The 12,731-nt window shown below is 39.5% G+C and overlaps 1 protein-coding gene across 8 annotated transcripts in view; it reads left to right on the plus strand.

Moving 5' to 3' along the window:
• Positions 1 to 10,973, plus strand: part of KDM6A (lysine demethylase 6A) — a 120,987-nt gene extending 110,014 nt beyond the window's left edge. For 6 of the 8 annotated variants that reach the window (XM_040423813.1, XM_040423814.1, XM_040423817.1 and 3 more), the window contains 12 exons: positions 677 to 806; positions 1,344 to 1,449; positions 2,097 to 2,302; positions 3,681 to 3,745; positions 4,271 to 4,345; positions 5,169 to 5,317; positions 5,587 to 5,701; positions 6,592 to 6,779; positions 6,867 to 7,008; positions 8,057 to 8,183; positions 8,721 to 8,891; positions 10,583 to 10,973. In XM_040423813.1, the coding sequence (XP_040279747.1) occupies positions 677 to 806; positions 1,344 to 1,449; positions 2,097 to 2,302; positions 3,681 to 3,745; positions 4,271 to 4,345; positions 5,169 to 5,317; positions 5,587 to 5,701; positions 6,592 to 6,779; positions 6,867 to 7,008; positions 8,057 to 8,183; positions 8,721 to 8,891; positions 10,583 to 10,612 (1,504 nt within the window). In that variant the 3' untranslated portion in view covers positions 10,613 to 10,973. Of the gene's footprint in view, positions 1 to 676; positions 807 to 1,343; positions 1,450 to 2,096; positions 2,303 to 3,680; positions 3,746 to 4,270; positions 4,346 to 5,168; positions 5,318 to 5,586; positions 5,706 to 6,591; positions 6,780 to 6,866; positions 7,009 to 8,056; positions 8,184 to 8,720; positions 8,892 to 10,582 lie in introns of those variants that run through there. The other 2 variants (XM_040423819.1, XM_040423820.1) reach the window with 1 other exon arrangement.
• Positions 10,974 to 12,731: the final 1,758 nt, after the last annotated feature.

The raw sequence follows: 12,731 nt of genomic DNA on the forward strand, positions 1-12,731 counted from the left end.
TTCCTTGATTTTTTTTTTTTACCTCGCACGGCTTGGGCATACAGATCTATTACTGCAGACTGCTGGCACATTATTAGTAAACTTCTAGCAGGAATGGCACAGCAGTGCTTCATGAGAATAGATGCTCCAGAATTGGTATTACATGGAGAATGCAAGAAGTTACTACATAATACATATCATTAGAGGTGACAGATCCTCTTTAAAGGGGGATTCATTCATCATCCGCCCTGAGGGTCCCCCTCAGGGTTTATCACAAACACTTACTTTCCTGCACGTCCTTGGTTGGGCTGCTGCCTCCATACTCAAGCCTTGTCATCCTGCTGCAGCCTAGCCTGTCGTAACGTACATCAGCGACCACATGGGCCTGGCTGTCATTGCATCACGGGGGACGACCACGAGTGCACAGCTTATGTTGGGGATGCTAGTTTGTCTTTTCCGATGGGGTGAGGCCATCAGTGCACCGCTTGTGTAGAGGATGGTGGAGTAGTTTGTGCACCCTTTATCTGTGGGTTGTTAATGCCGCACTGCAAAGTTCATGTGTCCTAGTGCATTTTCATTGTAAAGGAGGCCCTCATGGTTTGGGGGCCTAAAATGGGTTTCTCTGGCTGGCCCAGTCCAAGCCTGGCGTTCAGTGTATTAACATATCTTATGACTTTTTTCCTCCTTTTTTTTTTAGGAATCTGGGTAAAAATGGTTTATCAAACAGTAGCATTTTACTGGACAAGTGCCCACCTCCTCGGCCACCTCCACCACCTTATCCTCCTTTACCTACAGATAAATTAAATCCTCCAACACCGAGCATCTATGTGAGTATAGCCCTTAAGTGTACACATTCACTAGTACTTTAAAAGGGATTCTTTTAACTGATGACCTATCCTCTGGATAGGTCATCAGTATCTGATCGGTGGGGATCTGACACCCGGGACCCCTGACGATCAGCTGTTTTGAGAAGAATCTCACAGGAGCCTTATTGCAGCTTACCAAGTACAGCGCTGTACATAGTATAGCGCTGTACATAGTATAGCGGCTATGCTTGGTATTTGGCTCAGCCCCATTCACTTCTACGTGCCTGAGCTGCGCCTAGGCCATGTGAACAATGAAGGTGTCGTCACATGGCCTAGGAGAAGCTGTGGGAAAGCGGTGCCGCTACTGAGAGCTCCACTGCCTACACAAACAGCTGATCGGCGGAGCTCCCGGGTGTTGGACCCCCACCAATCAGATACTGATAGCCTATACTCAGGATAGCTAATCAGTTATAATGTCTCTGGAAACCCTTGTAACTTTTCAATATAGCTGGCAACGTTCAAATGCTGCGTGCTAACACTTTGTTTTTCATTTTACAGCTGGAGAATAAGAGAGATGCTTTCTTCCCACCTCTTCATCAGTTCTGCACGAATCCGAACAATCCTGTTACTGTTATCCGTGGCCTTGCTGGAGCACTTAAGTTAGGTACTGTACTATATTGTCTCCTACCTATTCCTCTCACCCACACTATTTACGTGTCCTTGTGACATCGCGGCATGTGCACCCAGTGGATCTAGGATGACTGTTCTTTCTAAGTAAAATATACTAGAACTGTAGCACCATACTGTGAGATCCAATATTGACCCTGATGAGAAAAAGTAAGATCATAGTTTTGTTAGATGATCCTCCTGTTAGTCGGCTGAGGCTGTGATTGCCCACCCATACTTACTTATTACAGGGTACTGGTTTGTGGATTTTAGGTGCATAGTTATATACTATTAATGCTTGTACTTATGTTGTAATACTTGTGTTTTAGGCCTCATACACAAGACCGTTGTGTGTTTAACAGTCCGCAAATTGCGGATGGCGTCCGTGTGCATTCCGCAATTTGCGGAACGGCACGGACAGCCATTGATATAACTGCCTATTCTTGTCCGCAAAACGGACAAGAATAGGACAAGTTATATTTTTTTTGTGCGGCCCATGCAACGGATGCGGACAGCACACGGTGTGGCTCTTTTGTGGCCCCATTGAAGTGAATGCGGACTCTGATGCGGACCAAAACAACGTTCGTGTGCATGTTGCCTTACTCCGTACAAATGTAAAAAGCCCTATACACTTTTGTTTTTTAGACCTTGGTCTGTTTTCTACTAAAACACTGGTAGAAGCAAATACTGAACACATAGTCGAAGTGCGGACGCAGTTGTTACAGCCTTCAGATGAGAACTGGGATACAACTGGAACAAAGAAAATCTGGCGTTGTGAGAGTAGTCGCTCGCATACTACTATTGCAAAGTACGCCCAGTACCAGGCTGCTTCATTCCAGGAATCACTACGGGTCAGTAACTTTTATATGGTGTTTTTCAAACAGTTTTTATTGCATTTTTAACCAGCGAATGCAGAGAAAATAAAACTGGGGATGTGGTTGGATGGGAGATATACATTAATATATACATATCCTGACATAACAGGGTGGTCTGTATAGACATTATACTTAGGGCCTGAATAAATGCTTGTCGGTACCTGATATGTGCATTGCAATTTGCCGTTGTATATAGCTTAAAGGGACCTTTGTACCAAAATAGTTTTATTATATATTAAAGAGGTTGTGCCAAGTTTATACATTATCCCCTATCCACAGGAAAGGTGATAACTAGCTGATCGCTGGGGGTCCGAACGCTGGGACCCCCACTGATGTCAAGAAGAGGTCTCGCTCCCCTGTTCTGATGGAGCGGCAGGTTGTGCATGCGCGCACTGCCCCTCCATTCGTTCTTTATATGGGAGTGCCGGAGATAGCCGAGTACAGTGCTCCTGTACATAGGATAACTTGGAACAACCCCTTTAACAACATATGTCATTTTTTTATTTTGGGTAAAAAAAAGTGGATGCTTTTCTATGTGTTCTATTTCTTACTCTAGATATAATTTTTTTTAAAGTCGCTTCATGTTTTCTAATTCCTATCCTGGCTCTTCAACTGTTTTTTTAGGCTTTTAGCGTAGCAAACAGCCTTGCTTGACTTTCTCAGTTAGACCTTCATTTTGACCAGAGAAAGTCCCCTGTAGGGACTTAACTAGAGGATCACACATTATACTAATAAATGCAATGCTACACCTATTATCATGAGGATTACCATTCAGATAACATGTTTCCCTCACTGCATCAGTAAACTGACAGTGGATTACCCATCTGTATAAAAGGTTTCATCATTTGGCTTGACTGCTACAGAAGGATAATATTTTGTATTCAGTTTTCAATGGTTTAGTACTGATGAAACAAGAAACAAAAGATACAACTAGAAATCCTAGAAAAATAGTTTTCTATGAATATAGAGTTAAAAATGATACCTCTGGCTGATGGAAGTTTCCCTTTAACTGTACTGTATATTTATGTGCTCATTACAGTTATCTAGGCAAACAAAACCTCCTAAAAAGGCGTTTTTCATCCTTTTTCTTTAGGGACGCATTCTGTACATGACTTATGTTGCTGATGATAAATTGTATTTGCCCAGAAGATAAGTGCAGCTGTCCCCAAGATTGGTCACTTAGGCCGTTTCTCCATAGACAAGCTTTTTTTTCAAATGCATTCTCTTTAGTGAAGTTACCTGAGTTTCACTGAGCTTTTAAAGAAATATTACCAAGTTTAGGCAGTATGCAAATGGCTACGGTTTCTTGCCTCTGTATATTAGTTTATTTTTTTTCCCCATTTTATTTCTATAGGAGGAAAATGAAAAGAAAAGTCACCACAAGGACCATTCGGATAGTGAATCTACATCTTCAGATAAGTGAGTAATAACGTACATTTATTAAAAAGTGTGTAAAGGAAATTTGCCGGGATTCGGTCAGAAAAAAACTGTTGCATGCATCGTTTTTTTGTCCGGCCAAATAGCGGTATATTTGATAGGTAGCAGTATTATAGTCAGTGGGGCCAGTGGGCATTGTGGTAACATCCGGCTATGCCCGATCCGGAGAGCTCCAGCAGGCTGTTCTCTGCCTGAAACTGGTAATGAAAATATGAAACTAGCCTTAGTCGCCCAGAGAAATCAGTCAGATTCCACCTTTCATTTTTCACAGCTCCTTTGGAGAATGAAAGGTGGAATCTGATTGGTGTATAGGAAAACTGGCTAAGTTGCCCATAACTAGTTTTGACAAATCTCTCCCATAGTTTTTTCCCCTTCATTTGAGGTAGCTTTTTGAGGTAGATGCAGTATTTCTTGTATACAGTTTTATGTTTTAATATAGTAGTGTTATTTGACATGCCTCCCAAATACTTGTATTTTATTCGGTTTTCTTTTTTTTCTCCTCCAAAGTTGTGGTCGGAAAAGGAAAGGACCATTTAAGACAATTAAGTTTGGGACCAACATTGACTTATCCGATGAGAAAAAGTAAGATGATAGTTTTGTTAGATGATCCTCCTGTGTGGTGAATGGCTGCTATTCTAGACACGGACAGATTTTTGTTTTTGCACACTGGTATCTGGGTTTAAGCAGCCGGTGTGTTCACTTTCTGACTGTGTGTGTTTATAGAGCAGTAAGGGTGCATGCACATGACGGTATGTATTTTGTGGTCTACAGTTCTGCAAAATACGGATGCGATCTGTGCGGCATCTGCATTATTTGCCGATGCATTGACTTCAATAGGTCCACAGCCGCATTTTGCAGCAAAGTATAGGACATATTATATCTATATGTATATACAGTATTTTGAGGCTATAGACACCTTTGGGTGGGATTTTTTTTTTTTTATCATTGCATTTTACTCATGTTGAGCTAAAATATATATTTTTTATTTGGTCTTTATTAAAAAATGTCAGCAGTTTTTCCTCTACAGCTTTCAGTTTCAGCGTATCTACTGACTTTTGTGACAACTCTGTAGCGCTCATCTCCAAACTCCTTCCAGCTTATACACTGATTCTAAATTGGCACAGAGTTTAATAAGAATTGAGCTATGATGAGTGTTTGAGTTATCAGGATTTTAGAGATAAAGGCTACAGATCCAGCCTTCAGAGCAGCTCCCTGACTGAACGTTTTTCGTAAAGACCAATTAAAATTTTTTATCCCCAAATAGGCGAAATGGATGATTTAAAAAAAAAAAAATATCCCAAAGCCTGTAACACTCTATATTGAAATTACAAATGTAAAAATCTACTTTTAAGGAATTTCGATTATACGTATGTAATAAATCTAAATTTTCCTTCTCACTTTGAAGGTGGAAATTACAACTTCATGAATTGACCAAACTTCCGGCATTTGCACGTGTTGTGTCAGCTGGAAATCTGTTAAGTCATGTTGGTCATACCATTCTAGGAATGAATACCGTTCAGTTGTACATGAAGGTCCCTGGAAGCAGAACTCCAGGTTGGTATCTTAGTAGCACAGTTCTCATGGGCTGTAACTTGACTGAATTTGAGGACTTGGAGGGACTGTGTCACCCATATTCTTCTATAATAAATAAAACATACTGATGCGGATATATTTTAGTAATTCTTTAGTAGTTTTCTGACTGCTGATTTTTTTTTTAATAGATTTTCTTTAACTTTTTTTTAACGAAGTGTAGTTTTTGATGCAAGTTACCGTTGTGTATATAAATATGCTGAGTGGTTATTGTATGTCTCCTCTTCATCTAGGTCATCAAGAAAACAATAATTTTTGTTCAGTGAATATAAATATTGGCCCTGGAGACTGCGAATGGTTTGTTGTCCCCGAGTCATACTGGTGTGTACTGAATGAGTTTTGTGAAAAGTAAGTGAATGAAGCAAATGCTAAAACATCAAAAATCATATTAAAATAATTGTGCTCTTCGGAGTCTTTAAATGGGTTGTCCAGTACTTTTTTATTGATGACTCTGGAAGGAAATACCCAAATGACACAGTTCTGTCCTTTGTGTAGTGGACGGAGCTGGTTACTGCAGTGCTGCTCACTTCAGCGGGAGCCCTGCAGCAGCTCTGCCCATTATACAGTGGACAGAGCTATGTCGTTCCTGTGCCAAAGCTATTGCAGAAGAGCTGCTCGGTGGGGATGCCGAATGTCATCAATGTCTAAAAGCTGGAATACTCCTTTAAGGTTTGATTGAGACTGCAGTTCCAATCTCAAACTTTTAAAGACAGTTGTATCTGAGCGCCCGGGTGAATTTTTTATTTACCAGGCCATTCACATGCCCAATTGAGTCACAGAATGAAAATGGACAAGAATGCTTCATGCTACGAGTTTTCTGCAATGAGTCCTCATGCCATGTGGGTCTCAATGGCACATGGACTTACATTTTTTAGGAAGACTATATGGCACAGTAATGGGTCAGTACTGTATCTGCAGCTTCATAGGTCTGCTCTTCCAAATCTATATTGCAGTCTTTTTGTACTGCTTCCAGATTCTTTATTAATCCATCTTCAACACTTGGGTCTAGTAAGACGAGACCACCCTCCTGTTAAAAAGTCGCCAACGTCTAAAAGTGGACAATAAAATGTCAAGTGTGACATGAATCTAACCACATCCTCTAGCACAAAATAACAGTATAGCACTAAGAAAAATACAAATAAGGCGTAGGTTCAAGAGGTAGCAGAGCTAGAGCTGTCAGACAGGATACCCTGGGATTAGTGTCCTTTCATTGTAGTACTTCTTTTTCCCTTTTACAGAAATAATATAAATTTCCTGTTGGGGTCATGGTGGCCGAACCTTGAAGACTTATATGAAGCAAACGTTCCAGTATACAGGTTCATCCAAAGACCTGGGGACTTGGTTTGGATAAACGCTGGCACAGTCCATTGGGTCCAAGCAATTGGCTGGTGTAACAACATTGCTTGGAATGTCGGGCCGCTAACAGGTATAGGGGGCATCATATAGATATGATAGACTTTATCAGGTGCATATTACGTTGTAAGTAATTTTTCAATTTTATTGCCTTTTTCAGCTTGCCAGTATAAACTTGCCGTGGAAAGGTACGAATGGAACAAACTACACTGTGTAAAGTCAATAGTACCGATGGTTCATCTCTCCTGGAACATGGCAAGGAACATTAAAGTATCAGATCCAAAACTCTTTGAGATGATAAAGTAAGTGTATTTTTATACTTCTGGCTAGTCACAGATGAAGAGTCAATGTATCTTCCCTATTGATTTTAATAGGAATTTTCTGGTAGCATTTTCAGTCAGTTATTACCGGTTAGAATTATGTTTTTTGGGCAGGCAAAAAGAGCAGAAACGTACTTCATTAAGTGCTTCTATTTCAGTTTGTCGTAATCCGTAATACCAGTCTGAATAGAACCTAAGGTCATGTGCCATCAGGCTCCCATAATCTAAGATGTTTTCTCATCCGCTATACATTGTGCCTGACTAGGCTTGACTTAGCAGTTTTTGCATAAGGGCATTACAGTTTTTCCAATGCAGGGGTTAAATAGGTTTTCTGTCTATGCTCAGAATAGGTGAATATCTGATGGCAACCCGATGTTCGGCTGTTTGAAGAGGCTGCAGCGTTCCATTGAGCACTGTGGCACCTCAACGCTTACGAAGCACAGCGCTGTACATAGTATAGCGGCTTTGCTTGGTATTGCAGTCCAGGCCCTTCACTTGAGCCTGACTGGTGGGTCCTATCCTGAGAATAGGCCATCGATATTGTAATCCTGGTAAACCTCTTTAACTTAGTAAAATGATGCATCAAAACGTTTTGAACAGCAAATCAGTTGTGGGCACTCCCATGTTGGGGTACATTCACACGTGGCAGATTCATTACAGGAATGTCTGTTACTCTCCCATTAATCTCAACGGACTTCGTAAGTATACTGTAAAAGAAATCTATTCACTTTTATAGAATTCATTTTTCAGTCACAGAATTTTTATATATATTTTTTTTAACTCCGATATTTCTTGACTGAACGTTTACATTGATAAAGTGAAAAGACAGTAACTGTGAAAGGGGGGGGAGCACTAATAAGTCACCGAAATTTCTACCTTGAATCTGCAGCTTGTGAACCATTATTACTAGGACTAATTCTCATATAGGCGCTCGCTTCTAAGTGAGAAAAAAAAAATATCCAGCAAAAAAGCTCAGTGCTCACATTATTGTATATCAGTTACATTTATTTTTTTCTCTTTATCCTTACAGGTATTGCTTACTGAGGACACTGAAGCAATGCCAGGCACTAAGAGAAGCTCTAATTACAGCTGGAAAAGAGATTATTTGGCATGGAAGAACAAAAGAGGAGACTGCTCATTACTGCAGCCTCTGTGAGGTGAGTGAATATAGAAATGTTTTTTTTTTTTTTTTAATTGGGCTGTTTTTTAGTTACAGCGTTATGTATTCTCATTCAAAGGGAATGGTTCCATGGCAATACATTATTCCCTATCCATCTGGTCGGCTGGGGTCCCCTCCAATCAGTGTCGGAATCTTGTGGCAGACAACCCATTTAAAGGGCCTTTTTAGGTCTCTGAACTATGTAAAATAAAAACGGCCATACTTGGCTTACTTATCCCCAACCACCACCACCTCTCAAGTTTTTCAGTCTCCACAGGTCTCCTCTTCTTGATCCCTCATAAGACGCAGTAAACTACACTCATCCAACCACTAGCTAAGGTGGGTCACTGCTGTTTTTCAAGAGGGACCAGAAAGCAGAGACTGGTGTGGTACCAGGAAGTGTGAATGTGAATTATTGTACAAAGCTTTGAAGTTAATAAAAATTCCTCCAGACAGGCCCTTTGTAGTGCAACTGTGGGCTAGTGAGTAATGGTAATGTTGACATGTGTTTTAAGGTCGATTTTTGCCATTCTAGGTGGAAGTCTTCAATCTGCTTTTTGTTACGAACGAAAGCAATTCTCGGAAAACATACATAGTTCATTGCCATGACTGCGCACGAAAAAGTAGTTTAGACCTGGAAAACTTTGTGGTGCTAGAACAGTACAAAATGGAGGAGCTGATGCAAATATATGATTTGTTTACATTAGTAAGTATATATGTATGTTCTTTTACATAGACGGACAATCTGCGAAAAATAAGGTAGCCTGCAAAGACATAAGCCTTCATACTATGCATGAAAATGTACGCCTGTCAGGTCCAATTTATACTGACTTTTTTCTGTCTGTGCAGAAGCTGGTCAGATATTGGTTCTTGTAAAGGCACCCTTATTTTCAGACTGTGCTGCAGTCCAGAGCCGTCTTCACAAATGGGCAACGCTGTAAGGCTTAAATCTCCTAACGTTTCTTGGAGTGTCAACTCTATTCAATGAATGTAGCTCTGGACTATGATGCATGTTACTGAGGATCAGTATCTGATGAGGAATGTATTGTCACTCAGCTGTTAGTTGTTGATTGGTTCTCTGTGGGTGCTGTTCACACCACTGTTAGTCTGTTGGGCATAGGGAGAGATTTATCATCTCCCTTGCGCCTGAAAAGTGGCTTTAAAGTCGAAAGCTGTGTGTAACTTTTTAAATGCGACTTTGAGGAAAAAAGAGTCACAAATGCTTCTTAACTCCGTCATTTCCATTTTTCAAAAAGGTATGTAGAAGGGGCAGGAAAGGGCCGCGGCCAACACCCAAGACAAATTTATCTTCATTTATTCCAGTTTTCTGGAGTAAATGAAGCTAGAACTCGAGAGCAGCTCAGAGCTGCCATAGATTTTTGTTTAGGTATACAGACTGCTGGAGGATGCGCCTACCATAAGATACACCTATGTTTTAAACGAGGAATCAGATAAGACTCCCAGTTTGAATCAGACCCCCAAACAGACCTCAGATCAGACCTTCAATATTAATTAGACCTCATATCAGACCCCCAATATTATTCAGACCTCAGATCAGACAAAAAAAAGCAACCCGCTGCTCCTGAGATCCAGCGCTCTTCCTGCCTCTGTTACCGTGACCTCGCCCAGTGTGAGGTCACAGAGCACCCCTATGTTAGAGCACAGAGTGCGGCGAGTACAGAGCCAACACAAGGAGCGCTACATTCAGTGCTCCCCCAGTCCTACTGTGCTAAGCAGCACTTCCATAATGGAACCACTCATTAGTATTCGCTCTTTAAGACGCTCTGTTTCTCCCTCACTTTTGGGGAAAAAGAGTCTTATAGGGCAAAAAATGCAGTAATTTACAGAAAATGTCAATCTTGATAAATCTCATCCATTGTCTTCCTTTTCTTAAATACAGTGCCTGTATGTATTAAGAACCATTACACAATGAACCTGTAATAACTGATGTGAAAAACCCATTACTCAACTATTAAACACCCATTGATCACGCTCCAGTGCTCCCGACATCTTTGTTTAATTGGCTGTAATAATGGCTTCGTATGCTAGTCTTAGTTAAAAGTCTGAGGTGCCCACCTCTTGCTTCATCTTTGGCCAGGCTTTGTGCCACAAACTGAAATTGCCACCAGCCAGAATTTACACAAGTTTTCTGGACTAAATCGTGATAGATCTTTTGGGACGTAGAGGCCCCACCTCGGTCTCTAAAAGGGGTGTGAGCAGTAGAAAATCTCAGTCACAGATTTTACCAAAAGAATTGCATGTTGCCCACATTTGTGACTTTTTAACTGGCACACATGCCATTATATAGTCCCCCAGTTTTGTTTTGTTTTTGGAAACGGTATTGTTTGCAGCTGTATCTACTGAGGTTCTAAAATGTAAACTTTTTTTTCCCTTCAGGCTCCTCCAATGCCTTCACCATCGTCTTGATGTTTTTCAATGGACATTAAATGAGAAATTTTCTGATATTCAGGAAGCGACCCAGTTCTGTACCACTGTTTTTGTTTCTATCCTACTTTTTGTTCCTGGTTTTCCCCTCCATTGTTTTTGTTTAGGTAGCTGTTCCATAAGGCTGCTGGCTGAAAGCTGCGTCTATGCAACCTTCCAAGTGCGGAGTGTCAACCAACTGGACAGGAGAAATGCTCCTACTCCAGGACTTTACTATAAAAATGCTGATCCAGCTGTTCATAAAGAAGAAATTCATGTTTTGTATATATCTGACGAGACTGGCAACATTATACAGACTACTGACTTGAAAATCACTTTATTTCTCTGGCTTTTTTTTTTCTCTCTTCACCTTATTTTAGGCAGAAAATGTTTCATTTATTTCCATCCCTTCTTCTCAGTTTCATTTTTATTAAGTACTAACTTTAGCTAGTTGTCTTTGTAAGGTAGATATTTTTTTCGTCTTTTGAGCATTTTTTTTTATGTGAAAGGTGAATTTTTTGTATTTTACTTTTCTTTTTTTTTCTTCTTTTTTTTTTGTTTTCCTTAACCCGCTTTTAAGTTCCTCCTTGTCTTGTTTTGGGGAAAAGAAAAAAAACAAACAAAAAAAAAAAAACCCATGACGGTTAAAATTTATGTTTCATAAAAAGCAAATGAGTAAAAAAAAAATATTAAAAAAACACAAAAAAAACTAACAGCCAAGTCACAAAGATAAATGGGTTGCACATAGACTAAGGAATAAACTTCAGATTTGTGATTTTTGTTTCTAATCTTGATGTAAATTTACACTATTTATAAATACATATTTATTGCTTGAAAATATTTGTGAATGGAATGCTGTTATTTTTTTCCAGATTACCTGCCATTGAAATTGAAGGAGTTCTGTCATTTGAAACACTACTCCTGTTACATTTTCTATGTGTAAATAAAACTGCTTAGCATTGTACAGAAACTTTTATTAAAATTGTTTAATGTTTAAAGCGTTTTTTTTTTTGTTTGAATTTTACCAGAATCAATGTACAGTGCTTAGTCTTTTATTCATGTTCAGATCGACTTACATATATATTTATATATACACTTGTGGTGTGTATATATGTAAATAGCTATCAATTATTGTGTGGGAGGGAAAGGACGTTTTATATAAGGTCTATATCACTAGTAGATAAGTTGTCTACTGTAAGTATTGCTTACAAAACCTTTTTTTTAAATATATAGTATGTGATCATGATCTGCAGTGTCCTTCAGATTTGTTTTTTTAATGTTTAATGGTCAATGATGCAATAAAACAGAAAACCTTTGTTAAGCTCTGCTATAAAACTGAGATTGTTGTCCATTAAGTTACAGGCATGGATGAAAGATGTGATATTTCTAGGTGCACGTTTCTAAATGCTAAAACGTTCTGACATTCCAAAATACAGCGTTAGAGCAGGGAAAGGTAGACGTACAGAGGACGGCTCGCATAAAGTATACCTATTTTTCTAAGCTGCAGTGTATCCCAAAGAACTGTTGTGTAATAAATTTCTCACCTGGTACTAGACTTTCTACTCCTAATTTTAGACTGTGTCTCCATGCATCACTCAGAATCTACATTGAACATGACTGTCATTAATTGTAATATCATATAAATTTCTGTTTTTCCAGTCACTACGTATGAAAAACGAATGATTTTATTTTTTCAGCCTGAAACACAACACAAATAAAAGGACTGCATTTTCATTTGTTTGGTCTTGCAAGTTTGTGTAGTGTTTTATGTTCTCCGCAAACGATACACCAGTAGAAATCTATATTTTTACTAATCTAATATATTACAAAGTTCCGTATGTTCCCCTGTGCAAGTAATTTATTGAAAAAACTTTATGGTGGTGGCTATGTTAGGCTTTGAGTCGTCCATTAAAGGGGTCGTGTGGTTTTATGATGTTGAAGGCCTATCCTCAGCATAGGTCATCAATAGTGTTAAGCGAAGCGAGCTTCGGATGCTTCATCCGAAGTCTCTTCTTACAAAGCTTCGGAATAATACTGTACGGAGATTTGTCTCTGTACAGTATTAGAATGTATGGGCTCCGATGAGCCTAAGTTTGTTGAAACCGAACTCTGCTTCAGTTCC

The sequence above is a fragment of the Bufo bufo genome, chromosome 3 (genome assembly GCF_905171765.1).
Source record: "Bufo bufo chromosome 3, aBufBuf1.1, whole genome shotgun sequence".
NCBI lineage: Eukaryota > Metazoa > Chordata > Amphibia > Anura > Bufonidae > Bufo > Bufo bufo.